At 40.2% G+C, this 24,444-nt stretch overlaps 1 protein-coding gene across 2 annotated transcripts in view; it reads left to right on the top strand.

Moving 5' to 3' along the window:
- The window catches only part of LOC148344440 (ankyrin-1-like), a 73,231-nt gene that overhangs the window by 2,479 nt on the left and 46,308 nt on the right, over window positions 1–24,444 (top strand). The window contains exon 2 of one of the 2 annotated variants that reach the window (XM_088298023.1): window positions 20,624–20,716. The exons of the other annotated variant lie outside the window; for it this stretch is intronic. Within the exon in view, the coding sequence (XP_088154149.1) occupies window positions 20,624–20,716 (93 nt within the window). The remainder of the gene's footprint in view (window positions 1–20,623; window positions 20,717–24,444) is intronic. 2 annotated transcript variants of the gene reach the window in all.

Raw genomic sequence — 24,444 nt, 5'->3', positions numbered from 1 at the left:
ATATCATGTTGTGTTCTGTGTCTATTCAGCAGCTGTTTCGATTAAAAAATAAATAAATTTAAAAAAAAGGCTAGCTGGCGTCATTGATGCTCTTTTACTTCTTCCCACAACTATCAGAGGTCTAAAGGTTTGATGTGTGTGCTGTCAGTGTCTTGATTTGGCTAAGAGATCCACGTTGGTGTGCGCAATGTCCAGTTTAGTAGGCTGATTTGACACTTACAAGGCGTGGAATTGCAATGAAAGGTAGTCGTGGCAGAGAAGTCCTGACTCATTAGTAACGCACACTCAAGTAAGACTCATGAATGCAATTGGTCTGGTCAGTGTGCACTTCGGCTACTTTGCAGCTGTAGACTGTCGAGCCCGAAGGTGTTGGCAGCCGCACATTGCTATCTGGCATCTTTAAAGTAAAACCTAGTGCTATTGGACCATGCAGATATCGTGATTGACAGTGAGGTGCTCTTCTGCATAATGATTTAGTTGGTTTGAATTCAGGTTTTCCTCTGTCTGCTTCTCTTTGCCCTCCAAATTCTTTTCCTTTTTCTGCCTCAACTGGAAATAGAGTCTTCTCAGAGATACCCGTGCCAATGTCTGAGAGAGATTGTAATGGCTGTCTTAAGTGTTGATGCAATGTTAATGCATGTGTGTGTGTGTGTGTGTGTGTTTGGCTGCGTGTGCAGGTTGCTGCAATGGATTAGTGGTGCTGCAGTGGTGACTAAGCCCATCACTGTGAGCAACTGGCGTCTGATCATCTCTGTCCGCTTACCTGGAGCCTTGTTATCAGAGATTAAAGTGAACATTTTTGAAGCAATCCTTCTTAAGTTTGAACCCCTGGCACTGCACGTTTGTTATTGGCTGCTTCAACATCTCATTAGTTAGTCAGTTTTATGGACAAAGATGTAGCTCTAATTACTTCTGCAAAGTCAGCTATATTTTAAACACAGCTTTCCGGATGTCAGATTCCGTGGAGGGTTGTAAAAGCCAGCGAGCACTCTCCGGGCCAGGCCATCAGTCTCAAACTAAATTCTAATATTTATCATCATTTTACCAATACAGGCACTGGACTTTGTAAATTGTCTCCAATGGTCTATTTTTTTTCATTTGCTAGCCCACCGTTGGTTGCACTGCTCAGTGCGCAGTTTCTATGTTTTACTTTGAACCAAACTCCGACAAACATGTAATCTGCATTGGCACCTTCAGAATCACCTTGCCTCGTTTTTCATCTGAAACAGAAAGCAAGCTGGACTTGTCTGCATATGGTCTATGGTTATTGCAAGTGCAAATTTACATAGTCAGTATGAATCCTTTGTGATATGGTCAACATTTTCTACTTTGAAGACCGTCCTGCCGCCCCAACTGAACTGAAGTGTGACAACTCTTAGTGCGTGTATGAAGAATGCAGCTACCTGCAAGAACTAATATATATTGCCGAACACATTGATCCCTGACACACTCATAGGCCCGGATCCCTCTCTTGAGCGTCGCTTTGCAATCAATCGCGAAAGAGGAGCCCTAGTTCCGATTGTGTGGCTTTGGTCTGCCCATCACTTCAACAGGTGTGGCTGCCAATGGAACAGTGCAACTCGGGCCCTGGCCCGTGTTGGTTAGTTGCAAATGAAGCAATGATGTGGAGTATGAGTTTGTAAGAATTGAACGTAAAGCCTATATCAAACATCAGGCTAAGTGATGGCAGCATTGCGTCTCGCCAACGTTTACTTGCCTTGTCCACGGTGCAGTGCCTGGTTTGCTCAACTCGGCGAGGATTGTGTTGCTCAGCTTTAGTTATCTTTTACTCAACGGTAGTCATCCGTGTGAAGTTAAATACAGTCTGGTTTGCCGTTGAACACCAGTGTCTACAAATTGCTCTTTACTGCGACCATTTTTCGGCAAGTCATGCAATGTTTTTTTGATCGACGTCAGTCAAACCTGAATCATTTCCAGGCTGACAGGAGACTCCTCCATTTCTCCATCCCCTGAATTTCAAATAATGTTGTCATCCGCTCGGGTGGAGCCAGCAAAGTGACTGAATCTGCTGATTTTTTGGAATGAAGGCTATCATCGCTCTTTCCTACGTCGCGATCAATCAATGGACCCTTTCGTGTTCTCTTATATACTCGTATTGTAAAATTGCACAATATGAAAGGAACTCCGACGATATCGATGACGATGTATATCGCTCACCCCCATGGCCAATTGCCATTGTTGACTGTCTTCGTGTTGTAGTTGCATTCGGAAGCAGCGCTCCTACCCATTCAAATGTATTTGCTTAGAGAAGTCTGCCCTTATTTTTAAACTGATCTAAACTCTATTCTAAAAAAAAAAAAAAAGATGAATGAGAAGAGAAAGAGGCAACATCAAACATCCAGCAGGCACTCCTTCTCTGCAGGGGGTCCAGCTTTCCCGGAACTCTAAAGCTTTTGAGTATTTAGTAGTGAAAGACTTTCATTCTGTCACAGATGGATTTTACTGCAATTGTAATGATTTATTTGTACAAGCTTGAACTTGCAATAAAAGCATACACCCACGTGACTGCTGATGGTAAATAAAGCTGAGCTGACACATACAACTGCGCCAGTCGCAGCGTTAAACCTTAATGATGGCAGCATCTGCCTTTGTTCATCCTCCCACTGCAGCACATAATCTATTTATTTCCGAGACAGCACGTGAAATGATGTGTCATATTGAGAGGGGCTTCCTCAGACTCTCCGTCAAGTGTCTCCCTCCTTCTCTCCCATCTTCCTCGCAATCGCTCTCCTTAGCCAGTTGCGCTAATCTCACCCCTCAATTGTTATTCTGACAGTGCCGCTATATTACATAACTCACTGAAACAAGAATTGAGCGATATCAGGGTTATTGAAACGTATCCTCATAATGCAAAAATAACACTGAAGACAGATAGCAACGAAATACAGATGCAGTCGTGAGCAATGTGACAGGTCATTGCTGTTCGCTATCAGAAAGCTTTTGCTGTCGAGAACTCGTCTCTGTCTTTTCCCTTTTAAGCTCCTTGTTTGATGAGAGAGCACAGAGGGAAAGGACAGGTGGTGGAATCCGGTGCTTATTGCTTACAGATGCTGGGATTTCTGCTTTGATACCCTCTCTGCAGCGTCTCTCTCAGAGACATTCATATGATATGAGCCTCTGTGGTGGTGGGCCGTTTAGGATCCCCCCCATTGATTAACTCTTACCTTGTTCTGATTGTCCTACATGACATATTCTTTTATAAATGCAATCTCATGTCTTGTGACATGAAATTTAATTTGAGTGGCTTTCAAGCGATACTGTTTCCGGAGGCTAGTGCAGTACTTAACTGCAAATGGTGTTGTAGATTCAGTCTCAACTGTTTTGTGCATTAAGAAATAATAATATGACAACATGGTAAGATGAGTTGAGCTACATCCATGTAGATCTTAATTGCAACCCCACAGAGAGATGGAATTTAAGTAATGTAAGTTCACAAAGGCAAGACCAACTACCATTATCAGAATCTCTGCTTATTTGAGGGATATCATTTGTTTCTCTTCTTACAAAATGTTTCACTAATTGTTCAAAATATTGTAAAAAAATATATATAGACAATTATATAGATATTCAGGTAAAAAAATAGTTTACCTCGTCTTTTTGCCATCTCTGTATTGTATATATATTCCATATGCATTGATTGATTGATTTTTCCCAGCTCAGAAAGAAAATGTAACCAACTCATATCCCTAGTCAGAGTGCTCAGTGACATTTTGCAATTTAGTGATTATTTTGAGATTTTAGCACTTTAAGCACTACTGAAAAACATCTTATGTCTTGTACATTTGTAATGGGTAGTTTGTACACATTTTCACACAATCCATTTTCTCTATATGTTGAATCTAGACATTTTAATTCATCTGTTCTTTCAAATGAATATTGCCAGACTGTTGGTAGTGTAACTGCATCAAACCTCAACCAGTCGGTGTGTTATTGCAGTGATGAGGCTTTCATGATGCAGATGGTAACAAATGACCTAAATGTGGCCTCTGTGCTTCCAAGGACACTCAGTGCTCCCGAATGATATCTGACTGAGTGCCATGCTGATTTCTTGAGTCGTCTAATTCTTGAGACAAAGTGTCATCACGGTGTCGCAACATCATGGCCCTGTTATTAAAAGCCTAGCCATTTTCAAGTCCCTTCATCTGTATCCTCACGAGGGGAAGAAGTGGTTTCACTTTGATTTGATTCTGCTCAGTAGGCGGATGGCCAACAAAAATAAGAGAACACAAGAGAGTAGTGATTCCATTAGCCAAAACATTCTTACATCTTTCATCATTTACTTAATATGCCATAAAGAGATGCGAGGTTCGTTTTGATCATTTTTAGCACATCTATGACAACAGACTCCTTTGTCTATGCTAGTCTGTTTTTTTTTTTCCAGAAACTCATGCCTCAAAACATGGGAATCATTCATGAATAAAAATAGTGAAATAACAGGATAGTACAGACTTTTTTTTCTTGTTTGTTTTATTGAAAAAAAACAAAATGACGAGAATTTATATTCAAAGAAATGACTACAAGTCTGCATCTCAATGTAGAAAACAAGTTATTAGCAGAGCTGGGCAATTGACTCTTTTTCTTTTTTTATTGCAGTTACACGGTCCTCGTCAAATATGTGTTGGTGTTACCAGTAGTTTGTTGAATGTGTGACTTGCCACATTAATGTTTGATTTATTTGGCAATATCTTTTTCTTTTTTCTTTTTTGTCTTTTTACCTGGCAAGAGTCAGATTGATACATGAATCGCTCAAAGGAGTTATCCACACTATCCATCTGGGACTGCTCCAATGTGATCTGCTCAGGAAAGGAGTGACATTCAATACACTGATTGAAGCCCCCTATCCTGCATGTGTTTGATGTTTCTCCCCTCCAACACACTTGATTCAAAGCATCAGGATCATTTGCTGGCTTCTCTGGAGCTTGTTGATGAGCTGATCATTTAATGCAGGTTTTGTTTGGAGGAGGGAAACATCTAAAACATGCAGGGTAGTGGCCCTCATGACCGGAGCTGGAGGAAACCTTCTATGAAAGTTCCTCTAGCAGCCCTGCTAATACTTTCGACCACAGTTCCAGTTATAAAACTTCAGGCCCAACCTGTCATTCTTTTATGGCTTTAAAAGCTTGCCAAATTTTTCCTTGACTTTGTTTTGAAAGAAGTTATTCAGTATAAGAACGATGAAGATATCCCAAATAAAGAAGAAATTATGTAACGCGATGGGGCAATTATTAGGTTTCTTATACGGAACTTATTACTTTATAGAAGGGGTAGGAAACACCGATACCTCGAGAACCATACCCCGCCAGTTTTAGATCTCTCCCTTCTCCAAGCACACCTGATTCAAACAATCATCACATCAACAAGCTCTCTAGAAGTCTGAAATGATCCTGATCATTTGAATCAGGTGTGTTTGGAATTAGGAGAGATCTAAAACAGGCAGGATATAGCACTCCAGGAACCGGAGTTCCCTAACTCTGCTTTATAAGTAGAGGACAAGACGTGAACTATCTTGCACTTCAGCCGCATGCGCCACTGCTGCACATGTGATTAGTTAGCCTCCTAAAAAGAAGGCAAACAATTAATGGTGCACTTTCTTAAAAAGCAAGGTTTTAAGCTTTTGATGTTTCATTTGAAATGTCGTTCAATTTGTTCCATGTTTATACAAAAGACGAGCATTTATAGCCATAGCCTTACTGTATCAATTATGAACCGAACTGTTAATTTGAAACAAAAGCACCTCTGGAATTTATACATGTATGTGGTTTCACCATTTGAACAACCATATTTGCAATTAAGCCTATGAAAATAAATTATGACACCATTGTTTTACAAGCTAAGTTGACGTCTTACAATATTTGTCACAGCTGACATCACACATAACGATGGCTTAACCGCCCAGCTCATGTGGATTTTAAGATTTTATTTTCTGCTGTTGAATGTTAAAAGTGGTTGTGCTGAAACATGTGTCTTTATCCTATTTTTAACATGTTTTTCTTCATCATACATGAAGGATTCAAACTGTGAAAACAATCACATATCAAAGAGGTCAGGGTGATTAATTAGTCAACGATTAGTTTAGTCATCCTGTATGAGCGTCATATTTTGTGTCGTTGTGCTTGTTTGCGAGCCATCACATTTATGGAGCAGCGGCACGTGGCTCGTAGAGTGGCGCAGGATTTACTGGCTAACTCCTCTGCGAGGAGAGCCGTGTCACCCTCCCTCTAATTGGTTGACCCTAGAGATTGTTTTTTTTCCCTCCAGCTGATGCAGAGCCAGGTGCCCACGCCTTTCTTTGCCTTTCTCTCCTTGTCTCTCTGCACCTCAGCGTGCATCCCTCCTATAATCAATTCTCTCCCTCCAATACGGAGTCCTTCCTTGTTTGCACCCCTCTGCTGCAGTTACTTGTGGCACGGTACAACACTGCAGGATTTGTTATCGCAACATCTCCTCTGCTCACATTCGCCGTTATGGCACCGTCGTGACACATTTAAGCACTGGCGTATAAAACAAAAGCATCTCGTCGAGCACTGACGTTTTCAGTCTTCAGGACTAAAATAATTAGACTCTGCATCTCTCATCACAACCTTAAGATTACATTTTGGCCACATTCCCTTGTACTAAAATATATCCGTGGGCATGCGTGTGCAGTCTTCAGGCAAAACAGTGATATTGACTGAGGATGGAAAAGATTTTGTGAAAATGCAGTAACCCTACAAGGTCAAACACACCTCCAACTGGATCACGTTAGTACACACATGCATGTAAACTTGGCACAAGCGCACCCACTCCCTGTCAGCAAGCTTTGTCAGCACCCTCTGTGGGTGTAGGATGTCGCCACCTAGTGCTGACAACGAGGACTGTGGTTCAAGTTAAGACTGACATCATCCATCGACTGCGCGGAATATGATTGTAACGTATGAGAATTTGTCTTGGTTGTTAGTTGGAAGAAAAAAAACATCTACTCATTGTTGCATGGATGAAAAAAAAATCTTATAAATGTTTAAATTGCTGTAATTGGTCAGAGGAAAGTATTGTGGCACTGAGTACCAAGCAGCATTACTTGGCCATTACTTACTAATAATCTACAACCTTCTCCTGCACACCACAATACCCTTTTTTTTTTTTAACTCAGAGAGAAGATTGGCCGTTTCCTAAAGATTATTTGGTAAATTATTCATTGTTATCGATGACTAGAATCGTATTCTGACAACTCAGCATTTGGCTCTCTTCATCTTGTCCTCATCTCTCATTCTGCTACTTCCCTGTGGCCGACATACAGTCAAGCCGCTCCTTCCCTGGTTTCCTTGGCCCCTGGCGCTTCCCCCCCTGCTGCAGAGTTAAAGTGCAAGTGATTCTATAGTAGTGCTTGCAGCGTCTTAGGGTGTTTAGTTGCTGCTAATGGAGAAATTGTTTGTTCGAGCTTGGAGCAATGTTACTTTGGCTTCTGCACCCCTCTGGCGGGGACATTTAATTGCCTGTACACCCGTAAGTGTGTGCGGGCATGCGTGAGTGAGAGAAGCCAATGCAATTCTTTTGTATGACCATGTGGCCTCTGGGTTGTTGTTTTTTTTTTACTTTTATTTTTTAGGCAATACTTCTTATTCATAAGCAATTTCTGACAGATTCACTGTGGAAGTTAGTTAAACAAAGTGACAAAAGTGGCCACTTAAAGCATAGAATTTCAGTCCACTTCTTCCAAAGAGCTAATTTCTAAGTTCATCTGTTTTCTTCGCCTACATCCCCTGCCGTCACTCCATTTCAGTCACTTTTGCATTCTTGCATCCTGCTGAGTCAAGGAAACAGGACCCACCCCATCACTTTCTTTTTTCCCACTTACCACTCCTTGTGTGGCCATGTTGTGAATATGTTAAAAGTATGGCACTGCGGAAAAAGTAACATTTTTAATTAGAGAATTTTATTCAAATTTCTTAAACGGGTTTCATTTTCACTCACAATTCCTCAGTTAGTTTCAGTTTTCTGCATCACATTTTTTTAAACACTTGTTTTTAGATACTTGTAGAATCTTTGAACTTCAGCCCTGGGTGTTATGCAATCTGCTCAGAATATCCTCATACTGAGCTGAGGTGTGCGCGGGAGTGCAAAAAAAAACTGGTTTGTGTGTCTTGTGAAGTGTTCTACACTACTTAATGCAAATCCTTTTGATTTGGGCGTTAAAGACTTTAATCCCAAACAACCAACAGGTTTGGCCTACTTTAGAATCCACCAGCAATTCGTCTCAAAGATCCTGCAGTCGTATCGCTCCGTTTTCGTCGGGTTAGTGGTATTTAGCGTCATTTCAGGATGCTGAAAGGCGAGGCCTGTGATTCAGCATCAACGCCACACGTTTGCAAAATTGGAACGTCCATTTACTCCATGTGCTGTTTTCGTGTCCTATTTGTGTGGAAGAATAGTCAACTGGTTTTGCGCCCCCTGCAGGTCTTTGAAGGTTAGCGCTCATTTGCATGAAACCTCAATGGTATGTTACTGTGCAGGAGGGCAGCATCCCTCATTGAGTAGTGAAAGGACAGAACCTTTCAAGAATGTGCCACAAAATGGTTTTAAGAATCGTTTGGAATCGGTTGTTGCGTTTGTGTTGTTTGTAGAATCGGTCGTTTTCCAGCTCACAGCATTCGCCATTATCCCAGGTAGCAAAGGTGTGTATACTGTATACGCCCACAAAGTCACACACGCATGCACACACACTCATAAGCATGCACTGTTCACACCCGCCTTTCCCTCACTTCCAATGCAGCAATTCAACGCGGCTCTGCAATACTGGCACGATGACTCATCAATTATTCATTATTGTTCAGCAATGCACTTGACAAAGAGGGCAAATTAGACGTTAAGGAACTGATAACTTCCCAGCATGCGCCAGCAAAACAGCTCCGGTTACTACACATTGTACACCCTGATGTTAGAATGTACATGGCCAATCAAACCATAAGCTTGTGAGGACATCAGTGTCAGTGCCAGTAAAGCATTGCAAGCGCTGTCCAGTTTTCTCCTGAACTCAACGCATCCTCTCAGCACAGACAACTTCTATAAATAACCACATCGCTGCAGCATATTTATGTTGGAATCAGCAATGAGCTTCTTATTAAGTAAAGATTAAAGTGGAAGTCCTCCAATTAGAGCGCTGACTGTCGTTTGTTTGATCATTTAAAGAATCCCACAAAGCCAATTAGGACAAACAGGGAATTGGACCTTCGTCGAATTGCAGGAATTCTAAAGGGCACCTACGTGCAGGTTATTCATTTTTTTTCACGCTCTGTTCTGCTCCCAATATAAAACTGAAGCAGAAATTTATTGGAACACTAGTGATGCATTCACTGAGGGCAGAGAAGAGGTGAATAGTGTAGTAGCATGAACACAAACAATGTCTGTGTTTTGTTTTAGTTTTTTTTAAATATGTTGTCTATGAAGGACAGTGTTAGAGCGACTAATTTAACAATGAATCTGGTGCGGCAGGGTGACCGTCGTGCAGGGACGCTGATTGTTGGAAGCAGGTGTGCCACTGTGTGTAACGCAACGATGCAGTGTCATGAATGATTTAAAGACAGCAGCGGTGAACGTCACCCACACTCTCAAAACGCATGTTGTCATTTATTACCAAACCAAAGTGTTCTATTCGTAGTATGAATAAATCTAAGTTCATTTACTTGGAATTATAATCATGCGAGTTGAAATTCTGCTGCAGTTAAGCCAATTGTTGTACTTATATTAAGTGAACACCCGTACACATTTTCTTTCTTTCTTGAGCGCTTTTCAGTGGTCCTCAAATAGCAATAAAAACAGGGAGAGAGTTAATGGGAAGGAGGTACAAACATTGCAGCTACGTGGAAGACATGTTAACCAGTACAACAACAGCCACTAAATCAGCATTTGAACTGCTCCAAGTCAAGTTGGGCAGTGTACAGATGAGTGAAAAACAGTTGTTATCCAATCGATAATAATTGGGTATTTGTCTTGATTTCCTGCTTCGGTCAGTAGTAATGCAACAAGAAAGTGATGTAGCGTAAGACTGACTTCAAGTACCAGTGCACCAAATGGGGGTTTATATGCAGAAATGGAATCACAGAGGTCTAAATGTTCTCAGAGCTCAGATACACAGAATATTTCGATATTTTAGTCGATATAGCAATTTCCTATCAACCTCAGTGTAGTTTGTCATGCATACAGTAGTGATGTCAGAAAACTCACGAGGAGCTGTACGTAACAGTTGATGTAATGAAACTGGAGGCGATATTTGGAACTACAGAAAAATGCTGTATATTGTTGAACCTTCAGCTCTCAAAGTCATAATTCCATTGGCCTTCGTTGTTATGGTACAAGTCGGACGTCATTTGAAATGAACCTTCATAACCAATTCAACAAGGAATATGTGGCTTGCTACTTGCTGTTAGCTTGACAGATTTTGGAAGGAACAACTCTGTACATCTCATGCGTGATGCAACGGAATGTATAGTACTGTAATTATAATGACTTATTTTGGGGGGAGGAATACCTGAAATGTCTCCTGCTGTTATCAAGTGTTTAATTTTTTCCACTTCTAATCTATCAAAAGTAGAGAGTGGTATAATATGGAAATAATAGATAGAACTCATTGTAAGAACACATTCACGGATTCGATGTTGTAATACATTGACATTGTTACATCATACAAAAAGTTTGATTGAACCGACACTACTCTACATCAAGTGTGTCGTGATTTGAAATATGTACAGTGGTGTTTTTAGGGTAACATAGTAGGTTATAACAGTGTACTACATTTATTACTACAGTTTACAGAAAATTGTCTTTTTTGTGGGGTTGCCACTACAATCTAATAACATTTTCAACCATCAAAACGCGTTGTGCGTGTGCTCCGATGCAACGGCAGCAATTGAAATGCAAAAGACACCCTTGTCAGTTTTTGAAGAGTACTTGTGTGCAAACACATGTTTGGCAAAAGGACGCTTTTGGCAGAGATTAATAGCAGCAGAGAAGAGCTGAATGCAGCATATTGAGGACGGCGTAGGGTGGTAGCTTGCCCTTTTTTCATCGCGCATTTTTGGAACTGGAAACCAAAGTGCTGTTTCCAGTTGAGACTATTTTGAGGCTTATGGTCTATTTATCATCCTTGAAAAGCCCTTTCTCCAAAGGTTCTGGTAAAAATATAATCTTGATGTCCTTACAGTGCATGTTACTCGATGTCCTCTCTATAAAAGAAAGGTCAACATTAAATGAAAATATCGTATATGTTTAGGTTACGCTAATTTCTGCTCATATATTTGTTTCCTCGTTTCGTATCTTCTAGTCCTTCGAAAGAGCCACCAGTTCCACACTTCCCTTCTTTCTTTCTTTCTTCTCTCAACCACTCTCATAGGCGCAGCTTTTGATACAATTCTTGCACTCATCGCATCCAAACCTCCAATCCATCTTATTGTTTTACTGTTATTGTTCTGTCTCCTTCCTCTCAGGCATGCTCACATGCTCTCACTTCGACCTTAAGCGGCCCAAGGTCCTCTCCATGTTTGGTACTTTCCATTGCTTGGTTTTGACAAGCCACTTCAGTCACTCGTGCCCTTGGAGTTGAAGTGTACCTTTTCTGTTGAGGCTCAGAGTCTCCTCTGTGGTTGTGAGAGCTATACTTATTTTTCTTTTGTGTGTCAAAAGAGAAGTGTGTATTTTTCACAGACCACAGGTGTGCAGCTCTGGTAAGGTTTTGTTTGTGTCTCGTCTTGCTTGAATAATACATCAAAAAGTTAATTTAGGTGTTGAGTATAACTGTGTCGAGTCCCAAAAGAGTCTACTACAAAGGGCAGGAAGTGATTAACTGTGTCAAAAAAAGAAAAAAAAAACACAACCCAGGGCTTTTAAAAGGGTTAGTGGAAGGACAGCGCAAACATCCATGTGAACATGGTTGATTCTCTTTTAATTGTATCCCGGCGTAGCAATGGAACCACTTGGGATTTGACTCAAACATGAATCTGTGAATTGAATCTCTGTAAATTCTTCAGTGTACCACATATAAGCCGAATCACAAGAAGATCAAAAGAGAAGTCAATCACTAAAGGGAAATTCAATCAAACTATAACACAAAACCTCCAAGTTCAAACCTTCGTGTTTCTCAAGTTCAGCGAGCATCAAATGAATATTTTGGCTTCGTTTTGCTTTTGCGTTTTGTAGCATTTTTGCAATAATTGCTCCAAAGTGTGCATGCATAACTGAGATTAGAAAATGTCATATAATGAATTACTAGTGTGCTATGTCTTTTATTTGATTAGTGTGCACGCTTTAAAAAAAAAATGAACTGAGGTCAGTCACGTGAGATAGGGACCAAACGCTGCTTTGAATAACGAAAAAGTGTGACTAATTGACGCCGCCACCAATAGTTTATACTTGCACATATTTGATTGTTTAAACCATAATTATCCAAAAACATCCTTCCATTCGATCATTTCCTTCCGAGCCACTTATTCTCAAAAGGTTCACATATCCATCCGTCCATTATTCGTTCCGCTTCTCCTCACAAGGGTCGCGGGGGATGCTGGAGCCTATCGCAGCTGTGGGTCACATACTCCAAAAAGTTTAATACAATTTCAAATTCATCTTTCAACCCGATGCCGTTAAACTTGGCAAATGGTTTCGAGATTATTGATTTCAAAAAAAGAAAAATGAACCGGACGTGTACATGCACATGCTGTGCAGAATCTCTTTGACTTCCACTAACAACCCAGGCCAAACTTAGCTCCTCCCCAACATGTCATTCATACTGTCCTGTGTCAGGGTGTCAGCAGCCGTTGTTTTTCAAGCAAGATAAAAAAGAAGAAGAATGGACGTGTCCTTGAGGAAACAAGTTCAATTTTTTTGCAAGGAGGAGGACTAGCACTGAAAACCGAGTATGACCGTGTCTATGTGAGGGTGAGGCTAAGAAAGCTCTATGAAGGCGGTTTGACTGTCCACTAACTGAATGAGCCCGGCCGGCTCTGCTGATAAGGACGATGAAAGGAATAATGATGACAGTGGGGTGCAAATGCAATGCTATTTTTAGATGCATTCAGCTTTCCTGCTGCGTGTGCATGATTGTGCCGCATGTGTGAGGATGGATCTACTTGAATGAACAGGTCATATTTTCATGCTCGGGTTTATAATACGGCTGTGCATCACATGTCGATTGTTTCCTGTCCTGTTGTGTGAATGGGTGTATTTGGATGACTTGTTTATGCTGACTACAGAATCTGAGAGCCGCAGCAAAGAGCACGCCCTCTTCATGAACATATAGAACCTGATTTACTTGTAATAAGATCCCACATAGCAAGTGCTAAATTGCATGTTCACTTAAATAGATTGCATGTGCTGTTCTTGCAGGGGCATGTTGCACATTATCGACGGCAAAAAACTTGTATTTATTTATTTTTTGTTTTTGAGTTGAAGCTCCCATCCATTGCTGAATAGACAACAGTCGCAGTATTTTATTTATTTTTTTCTGGCATTTCAAAAATGTTCACACGAGCGTTACCTTTCATTTTGCCTGCATCGCCTTGTCATAAGGGGCAACTAAATACCAGTAAATGATGAACTTTGACCCATGGTAGAGATTTGGATTCTATCGACCAATTGCGAAAACGCTTGTTGATGATAGAGTATATTGCCTCAGTGTGTCAATGGCTTCAAGCACAGAAAGACCAAGAAGCAGGAGGAGCTGTTTAAAAAAAACTGCATGTTCAACTAATTTGCATATACTCCTCCCAGAACATGCAAAATGGACTGTGCAACAATTTGATGCATGTGGCTTGTGTGAGTGACAACGCTGCAACTCGATGGAAATGTGCTGAGTGCAGGATTTGCGTGCTTGATTAAACCGGAGTATTAAAGGATAGTGTCATGTTGCATCTTGGTACTGATAGACATTGCATGCATGGACTTTGTATGCCTTCTTCTATCCAGCAGTGACCGCTATCCACTTGTGTAAATAATTAACCAACGAATCCAAACAGCATGGTGTTAGCTCTTGAACAGTGTGAGTGGTCTTCATTTTTTCATGAATGTAGTTTTTTTTCCTCTTCCAGAGAAGATATTATTGGCATTGTTAAATAATTGATCAATCAAAACTCTTACAGAAAAGTAAAACAAAGGTATACAAGGAATGCGGCAATTCTATGCTTAAACTCTTGATACAAACTGTGCACCCAGTGTGCCCCCATCTTTGTCTAAATATGTTCATCTTGGGGCCATCAACTAGATATTTTGTTGTGAAATAGTTTATAGATTCATTTTCCCAAAGCAGAGAGGTCTGCACTCACTCTGCATTGCAGGGGTGTCAAACTCCTTTTTTTTGGACGGGCCACATCGTCGTTATGGTTTCCCTCAGCGGGCCGTTATGACTGCGAAACCATATAAATATATGATCACCTCACGTTATCACAAACAAAAAAATTGATGGAAAGCCAGTTTTGAAATCAGAAGCCAGTCAGTAATTGTTTGTTCAACAAATTTTCAATTTATTTTAGAAGGGGAGGTTTGGTAACAAATAAATGGCAATATCTCAGATTTCAATGTTGTTAAAAGTTAAGAAAATGTGCTAGAAACAGGAAGTCGATGCACATGATTTGCCGTTCGCGGGTCACTTAAAATGTGGTCGCGGGCCAGATCTGGCCTTTGACACCTGTGCTGTATAGGATTTTACTGTTCCTCCACGCTGTAGCACCACAATCGGGGATACTCCAATTTTAAGTTATATTTAGCGCCACATGTAGCAGTGATCGAGGGGGGCTTCAGTGTTTCAAGTCCCCAGAGAGAGCAGGATCAAACCGCTCTGATAGATGGACTCCAAAGCTCACTCTCCATTTTGCTGACTTCTAAATTCATACACCTTCTTATTAATATAATTTATTATTCTAGGATGTATGATAGACTGATGTTTTATACAATATATCAAACCATACCAACTGTGACCATTGAGGCAAAAATGTCCTTCATATTCTTATATAAAATTCAAGATAGGTGCAGTTATGCAGTGATGATTATTTTTATATAATTTTTAAATTAAATAATTCACAATAAAAGCATGATCCAAGGTAGAATATGTTATTCTCCTTATAAATAAAAAGGGCGCCATCCTTTGTAAAGGTAAATGTCCCCTGCTTTACGGTCTGGATATGTTGTTGGACAATATACATTCTAATAGGTCTAATGTTAAGCAAATGTTTTGCTCTGAAAAGCAGGTGATGATCACTTCTGAAATTATAATCTTATTGCCGTTCAGTTTGTGGCATGGCGCTCTTTGTGTGTGTAGATTAAACATTTTATGCTGATTATTTGAGATTAGACTGTGTCCACTAATATGACAGCCATGCCCTGGTGGATGTATTGTTTACGATGATGTATGTGGCACAGCAGATGTTCCTGCTGGTTTAGTCTTGGCATGGCTCTTTGGCTTCACTTATTAACGCATGTAACGTTCTTGCTGCTATTGGCAGGGGAGTTTACTGGAGTGGTTGCGGGTACCCTTGCTGTCTTGACATGAGTCTGGGTAATCCACCGGCTGTTCCACTATGCGTGTGCAAGGCTCTAGGCTGGCCTCATACAAAAGGCCAGACCTGAAAAGCACCATAATGAGGCACAGGCTGAAAGAAAAGGCATGTCTCTTTCCATTTCTCTGAGCGAAAAGAAAAGAGCATCATAAAAGGATAAAATGCAAGAAAGAAAGATGAAGATAAGCCTCTCAAATCCAGGTTTTTGGCCGCGCTGTCTCTTTGAGTTTATCTTCTTGTCATGCATGTGTTTTATTATGGTAATGGTTCAGTAATCACAATTACCCTGGCATGGAAAGACAGTGCCGTTCAATATAAATAGGAGTGCAAAAACATAAAGAGACAACTAAAAGTCATTGATAAACATAAAATGTAAAGGTCTTCACCTTTTTTACACTCACAACCCCCAAACAATACAAATCCCATGTTGGGAATGAATGTTTACTGAGCATCAGGTCATAGTTGACAATGCGTCCTGACCCTGTGGGTTTACATTGTACACAACGGTGTCACAAACTAAAATGCATGGCCTGTGGTTCAAAGCTTTCCATTTAGTGCTTCAATCAGCTCTCCGTTGGTATCATCAGACTAAATTATGAGAAATCTCAGACTTAATGAATCATACCACAAAAATGCATTGCGGTTTGATTTGTCCTTGTCCAGTTGGGATATTTTTCTGTTTGAGCAACATGACGTGCAACACGATAGTTTCACTTTCAAACCAGTGATAAGAGCTCACAAATCATGTGAATTTACGTCATGCATATTAATATTGTCCATGACTTCTTCATGTCTGACAAAAGACGACAAACAAAGCCATGGAAAATAAGACGTCCCAAGAAGGACGAGTAAGACAGGGACAGAGGGAAAATAGAGCTCGCTGCACCATCTCCTCCTTTCATACCACCTGGCGCTTCCACCTGTGCCCTTCCAGAATTCACCTCACCTGCTCAGTGAGCTTCATTTGATTGCCAGCGCTCTGCTATGCACTATTAATCAGGCATTCTCACCCTGCAAGCCCTTGACACTCTCATTCACCCTTTCCTAGCGCTGGCTTCTCTATCCAGTCATTTACGCCTGCTTACACGTAAAACCTCTCACCCATTGCCGCTTTCTCGAGAACTGATGTTTTATTTATTTGTTTCCGTGAAGTTTTGAATGTGTTTTTCTTTTCTTAGAATGTAGCAAAGTGTCCATCACAATTTCTTTTTTGTAGAAATTAAATTATGATGATTTGTCTTTTTATGGCCTGACAAAAAATTTGGCAATTTGGTGTCATGATACCGACTGCAAGTCTGATGATGGAACGTAATTCTGTGTCAACTCATATGCCCATAATTATTGATACAGTATGTCGAAAAGATTTACCTTCATGACTAGTATGCATTATTAATGTTATATTTGGCTCGCGTTTCTGTTGAACGCGCTCTTTCTATCCATCATATCGTCCAACTGCAAGTCTGTCAAAGATGACATGTTTTGACATGTGAGAAAGGTCATCTCTGCTTTTTATTTTTAAGTTATGACTTTATAGCAATGAAAATAATGGAGTAGAAGAAATGTGATTTAACGTTTAAGGGCATCATACTTCATCATTTATGGCATAAATCTGAAGCTAAATTCATTAGTTGATGCATTCTTTAATTTTTTTTGTGTACTTACAAATTCCTTTCTGATGTAAAATTAATCAAATATGTCATCTTAACTGGATCTATTGGTCTACGTCATATATCAGCATTGGTCTAAAAAAATCCATATTGAGAACATGCAAACTCCTCACAGGAAGGCCGGAGCCCAGATTCGAACACTCAACCTGTGCACTGTTGAGACAGATGTGTTTGACCAGTTGTCCACCGTGCCGCTGTTGTTATTGTTGGAACTTGTTGCTGATACTTGGTGTTGCTCGAACTGAATTTATGCTATCTAAAAACAACATCTGTATACATTTAGGCAAAACAGTATGTCTTGAACAGAACACAGCTATTCAGCTTCTATTTTCGATTAAAACTCACAATATACAAATTTGTAGTCTTCAGAAATCCAGTATTAAAGACTAACAGACTAAATTTCACCTTGATTTAAAATGATTATCAACATATTGATGTGATAGAGAAAAAAATGCTACTGTGCTGAAAACCGAAAGCCAATTAACAACTCTTAAAATAAAAAACGCCCTCCTTGCAAAAATCCTGGCAGTCTAGCTGATAATTTACTTCATAAGTCATGGTCAGCATTGTAGTTTGGGCAAGTCATTTCCAGCTAATCTAATTTGAAAAGTTTTAAATACTCCCACGCCTGCAAATTCAATTATGCTCCAGACGTGTATTTTTTCCTTCCGGAAATCAATATGAATGTTCAAATAAATTAACTGCTCTACTCTGAGGCAAATAAAGGATCCACTCATTATTATTGTTCAATATTGTTTTTTTAGACTGTATAGATTTTAGATGTCACAAAATACGAAAGAAAGTGTTCATGCTCCCCCTTATACCCATCATTTCATCTTCATTTTTGAGGTTTGCAGACCCTCACAAGTTTATGGCTTCTCTCTTTATTTGTCTCTTCAAGGCCAGACTTTGAGGAATAAAATTGGAATGTGGGCGGTATCAGGCTTTGATACAGTTTAATGGCCATTAAGTTGACATAGCCTTTGTAACAAGTTCTTTTTTATTTTTTTTTCTTCTCTGCTGTTTCTGATTGTATCAAGTACACCCAAAACGCTGCTAGTCAGGTGTCCAGAGACTACGAGTGTTATCCCCTTTATCCTTCTAATCTACAGCGTAACGGTTTTCGTTCCCTCTGTGTGTTTTCACTGCCCTAAGGCTCCCAAAGGTTCCTTAGTGAAATGGCCTGTTCTTCTTATCAGCACCTCTCAACCCCCTCTGCCTCAGCCATCTCCCACCTCCTCCTCTTTACCCTCCACCCTTTTGCCCGTCTTCTCCTGTCATCACTACCCGTCTGCTACTTAATCCAATTATCCTTTTAAGCTGACACGCTCTGTAACTCCCCATAAACTCTGCAGATGATGCCGTTGCATATCATTTGGTCACACAAATACACAAACAGGACCTCGCAAACCACAAACGCGATTTAATGAGCAGGCTTTCCAAAAATGGAGAAAGGTCATGTAAAGTGCAGCTTTGACAACTTTGTGAGCAAAGTGAGGCAATGTACTGCAGTGCTTTTACCTGGTTTTGTCTGTTGTCGGGATTCCTTGCAAAGGCTTTGGCCTCTGCTGTCACCGTGTGATTCACTGTACCCTTGAGGTGTGTGTGTGTGTGTCCTCCACTGCTGTGTGTTGACTGTTGCATCGGTTTTAGCTGACACTTCGCCTTTGCCTGTCTCTTGATGAGTGTGTTAGTGCGTATGCGTCCCATGTGAGTACATCAAACTTCCTCACAAAAGTCCTCAGAGAAAAGGACGTTCTGGCTTGCCTTTAATGTCTGACCTTTTTTATGCTGTTCATGCTTGTTATGTTTAGTTCAGTTGAAGCCATTATTATCACACCTCAGACTGAAGGATAATCTTGGGACTTTTCGTTTTAGCCTTGGTTTCGATGAGTCTCTAGCCCCACTGTTCTATGGCGTTCCACAGGGTTCAATTTTGGGGGCCCTGCCATTTTCATTATATTTGCTGCCCATGACTTCCATCTTAAGAAAGCATTGCATTTCCTTTCACTGCTATGCAGACGTATGTCCCACGAGGCAAAAAGGATGCCTTCTCCTGATGACCCGTTTTGCCCTTCCTGAAGGAAATCAAAGCCGAAAATCTAATTTAGGAATACCTAAATTCAGATTTGGCCAACAATATCCCTTTAACTGCAGTTAAATAATAAATCTAAGATCAACTACGGCACACAAAATGTCAAGTACAAGTACAATGTATCTGAAGAATCACTTGAGTAAAAGTTCTGGAATAGATTTAAATTCTGGAGGAAGATTTTGAGGAATGTGAATTTTATACTTTGTAGTAGTGGATATTTGGTTCTTTGTCTTGCACTTTGCAGATCTTTGGCAAGTTTAGTCAACCTGAAAAGACTTTGTTTCTCCTCCAAGAGAGAAGCCAAGGGGTATTTTTTTTATTGTCTTTGGGAGAGTACACAATCAATTTCCACAAATATTTGTCGACAAGTGGCATATCTACCAATGACGAACCGATTACTTTTTTGGTGACATTGTGTATAAAAGTATTGATCCAAGAATATCTTTTCATGTTTAGCCATTCCTAGCCACTGTCAAATTGTCAAATTTTGCCCCTGCTGCAGAATAGAAATGGTCAAACCTTGCAACTTCAGGTGGTGCTTAGGCCAAGGAAGAACTCCTCACATTTTAATGAAGCACCAAAGAGTGAGCAATTCATTTTTTTAAGCTGTTGTCGTAATGGTGAATATGGGACTTTGAAGAGTGCAGAGAATTGTGGCGTTGGGGGGATTTTGCCATCAACTTGTTTACAAAAATAAATGAACCTCCACACACACACACACACACACACACACATATATGTATATATATAAAGACTTCACTTTTCTTTAGGGTTTGTAGTGATCTGTGCTCGATGGAGAGCCATTCTATTTTTTTTTCTTAATCAACAGTCATTGTGCAAGACACTGGGAGGTTAGGTGGGGGGGATTTAATCTGGGTAAGTACACATGCACAAGCAAGCAAAGAAGGGAATCCAGACTCACTTGAACCATGACTCAGCTGATCCATCTGTGAGCATCAACACCACCACCTCGTCCATCGCCATCAGTGTTCTGCTGACCGTGATGGCCACTGCATGTGTGACATCCGTGTGTCGTGCACAGCCATGCTGGTCATCCTTACCTGTTTCCCACAGACAGAGTATTTTTGTGGGGGTGGGAGGTTTGGGTTGAGTGGTTGCTCCTCACGTTACCCTTTCCCAAGACTTATCTTTCGTTTCTACTCGTGTTTCAATATGATGTTCATTTGTTGCTCTCTTAATCCTCCTTGCTTCTCATTTCAGTTTTCTCTACTGCTCTCTTGCCTCTCTCTTTTCTGTCACTCCATCTTTTGAATCTCATTGTTGCTATTAACCGGGCTCTGTCTTTATGTCGTATGTTCTTTTAGGCCCACGCCGTGCATCGCTGGCTAATCGATCAGGACAGTAGTGTGAGCTCTGAGATGCCCGATGGCCAAGGAGTATGGCTCTATGATGATGAAGTAAATATCTGCAACACGTATATCTGACTTTTTTACCTCAATATGTGTATATCTTTATATACATATATATATATATATATATTCTGTATTGATGGTCATCCCGTCATGTAAATTTTTGTGTCACTTTGCTGCTGTTGTTTTATTTTTTCGTATCACTTTTCTGTGTTGCTTATGGTATGGTATGCTGGTTCATTCAAGTCGTGCTATTGTGCTGTGAGCTAATTCCGTCGTACAGGTGTCGTGGATCACGCTGGAGCGTTTTCACTGTTCCCTGTCCCCGCTTGACATATTGTACTAACTTGCTGAGTTACACGTATTATTTATTTGGTGTGTTTTTTGTTTATGTTGTGTAGATCCTTTTTTTTTGTTGTTGTTTCACATTAGCGACACAAGTGTTTTAATTAACATCTTTCTCAGTGTCTTGTGATATCTCAGGAACTGGTGTTCTCAAATCAGCATATTACTTGGCAAGAGTCCACGGGCAAAATCTTTCTTCATAGTGTAATACCAGTTCATATCAAATAGTTCACGCAGCAGAGGTTCACACTAATGATAACACAGTCCAAGTATTTTTCCTGTGGGTTCTTCTAATTTCGTAAATATGCTTGTTTCATCTGTATCGCTGTGATTGTATTTAGGCTTACCTCAAATTCAAGAGTGCGCGTGTGTACGATGTGTGTGTGCGTGCATTTTTTTGTGTCTTAAAAGTCGACCTTGTCAGCGCGTTGTTTGCATGCTTATTCTTAGTCTTGCATGGCATCTTCAGTGCTTCAGCATTTAGGTAGATGTCAACCAACTGTCTGTGCTGTGTCTGTTTGTGGATGTGCTTTTCTGCTGCATCATTGCGGCTGTGCACGCCTTGTATCTTAATGTGTCACGGTTTGTGTATTGTGGCTCTTGTGTATTTCCAATGTGGCAGCAATCCACATTCCGTGTCTGTCTTTTGTCTGCCTTTATCTATGTAAACAGTCTGGGACTCGTCTACTAATGGTCTCATTGCAACTATCTAATAGATGATCTCAAATCCATTTTCACTAAGTGGAAGAGAGTTCATCTAAGTGCAATGAGGCCACTGGGAAACTTGTTCCAGACCTTTCTTTCCCCTCAAATCCTCACAATTTTTTATCACAAATTACTAATCCCACCCTTTTTATCTCTATATTGCTCCCAATGGTGGTGGAGCACTATGAGGTTTCCGAAAGCCCAAATTTCAGAAGAATCCTCTGAAAACAATGTATTGCCAGAAAACCTGGTAATCACTGTATGCAAATGTGATAAATGTAAATCTGAACAGGCTACTGAAAACAATTACTTTTTTGTGCTGCTCATTATTATGAAATGGGCAGTTGCATATTTCCTTCTCTCCTCAGTCAGGCAGTAATAAATGCAGTACCATTAGTGAACTTCTATTAAATGGAAAAAAAAATTAGTATTTTTTTTTTTAAATAAAGCAAAATTTAACTGGGAAACCATGAAGTAGGTCGACACTAAACCAGAAAATTAATATGAAAAGAGAGGATTAAAAATGGCTCTGAATTTTATTATATCTACAAATTTTATGGAATTCACATTCTTTACAGATCACAACAATTATCATCGTGACAAAATAACCTAAATTATATCCATATTGTTGTTTTGATTTGGGCTTGGTCTAAACACTTGGCGGATAATTCAGCCAGCCGCTTGGTGATGAGAGAACTAAACACTCTTCATCAACCTGCCATGCCCCCTCCTATAAGGCATAGTTGTATATTGTCAGTGGTCTGTGTAAAGGCCGTGGCCCCTCTGCTACTATTACCACTTATTAACATTGGAGAAGGTCCCCTACAGCTCTAACTAGCCCTCATTTAGTCCTCAGAGACAGATGCTCTGGAAGCCAAGCTCCATTCGTCACACTGTGGTTGCATGGCAGATTCAATATGAAGAAAAGCAAACTGTCACACTCTGCACTGTCATATAAATTCTCCTCCCGTCTCAGTTTCTCTTTTCCAGCTGCTCCCCAGCCCACTGTAGATGCAGACTACATTACAACGCCCATTCATGTCCAACCACCAGCAGTTGGCCATAATTTGTTTCAGCGAGGGGGGGCAGAGTGTAATTTACATGTGAAAGGCCATGGCCTTTATAATATTGTGAAACTCATTTTTATCCCAGGGTTATTAATATAAGCTTTAAAGAAAGCAGATTAAAGGAAAAAGCATGATTTTTTTTTGTTGTTTTTTTGCATCATGTTCAACCACCAGATCAAGGTCTCAGTTGGATAGATGCCGACTTTAACGAGAAGATAGAAGAACAGAAATCCTCTGCACTTGGTGAACCATTCGTAATGGATCACCCTGATGAAAAGACCATCCAATGATCTATTCTAAGTGACGTTAAGAAGGAGAGAAACTGAGTGACAACAAATGCATGTATGCGCGCATGTGCATGTGATGAAGGTGAATGCGCAGACAGCATGGGGAAGGTGGTCAGACAGGCTCAAGGTTAAGATTTCTGCCCTGTCCACCTTTTGCCAGGTGTATGCAAATATATTTTACCCAAGACGATCTGCTTTGGGAATAATTCACGTTTATATCTGCTGCTTATTCTACACGTCAAAGAGCTTGGATCTAATCTGACAGCCCTGTGTCACCTGATCGGAAAAATATACCGCAGACCTCTAAGGTCGAACAAATGCCAAGTAGGGCCTCTGGTCAACTTCCGTAACAACTTTTCCCTTCGAAACTAAGCAACTAAAGATAATGTGCTTCTTGGCCAAATTGTTACCACCATTAAGCTAGACAAGAAATTTTATATCCAACATTCTAACAAACTTTTAATTGTCACACAAGTCTGACAATATGTCAACTGCTATGGATGTCCCGATTACACTTCAGCAAAGTTATTTTTCTATTTGTTTTTTTTTTTTAAGCTCTAAATTTAATGATACACATGCTGAACAACTCAAAACATACCTTGGTTAATTTCAGACAGTTTAATTTTACGTTATTGTTTTTTTTTGTACTGAAACCTTTCATGGGTCTTTATCAGCATTTACATAAATTATAGCCATGACATTTATACTAATAGAATGCTAACATGAAGCATAACACATCATATATCAATTTGTCAATGTGCAGGACATGCATTTGTACATTTTATTTCCTGGGGACGCAAATGGCACCTATTAGTGGAACGGTCTATACAAATGAGCCTTAGCATAGAATGAGGGATTCCTCTGTTTGAGAGCATTTAATTTAAACAATACTCTTAAATCCGGATAAAATCATGATGATGATGATCCATGTGACTTTTCTCATCTACAAAAGACATTTTATTTTTAAGACCTCGTTAAATACATTACAATACAATACAATACAACTTTATTTATATCGCACATTTCACAACAGCTGGAGCTGTAACAAAGCGCTTGCAACAGTTGGGAAACAAGCTTGCTGTTCACTAGTTAATTTCCTGTCGTTAAACTTCTATTTGAAGTAACGTCATTGCAATTACAATTGCTAAGCTGCCTGTCGCTCTCTCAACTATTATATTGGTCTGTGAGGTGGCATTATATCGAGGAGTATCACTACCGTGAATGTTTACACATTGTTTGTGTCTCCTTGAAGCATCAAACAATTTATGTTATATTGGAGGGAGAGCACTGTGCACAGGCAGAGCTTCTTGGCATATGCCGCTCTGACCGCTGACCACCCTAATAAACTAAATGCAACATTGTGTAATGTAAG

This window comes from Idiotropiscis lumnitzeri, chromosome 1 (assembly GCF_059441095.1).
Source record: "Idiotropiscis lumnitzeri isolate Australia: NSW breed Sydney's pygmy pipehorse chromosome 1, RoL_Ilum_1.0, whole genome shotgun sequence".
Lineage (NCBI taxonomy): Eukaryota > Metazoa > Chordata > Actinopteri > Syngnathiformes > Syngnathidae > Idiotropiscis > Idiotropiscis lumnitzeri.
Note: the sequence above shows the minus strand (reverse complement) of the source record. Positions and strands in the feature narration are given on the sequence as shown.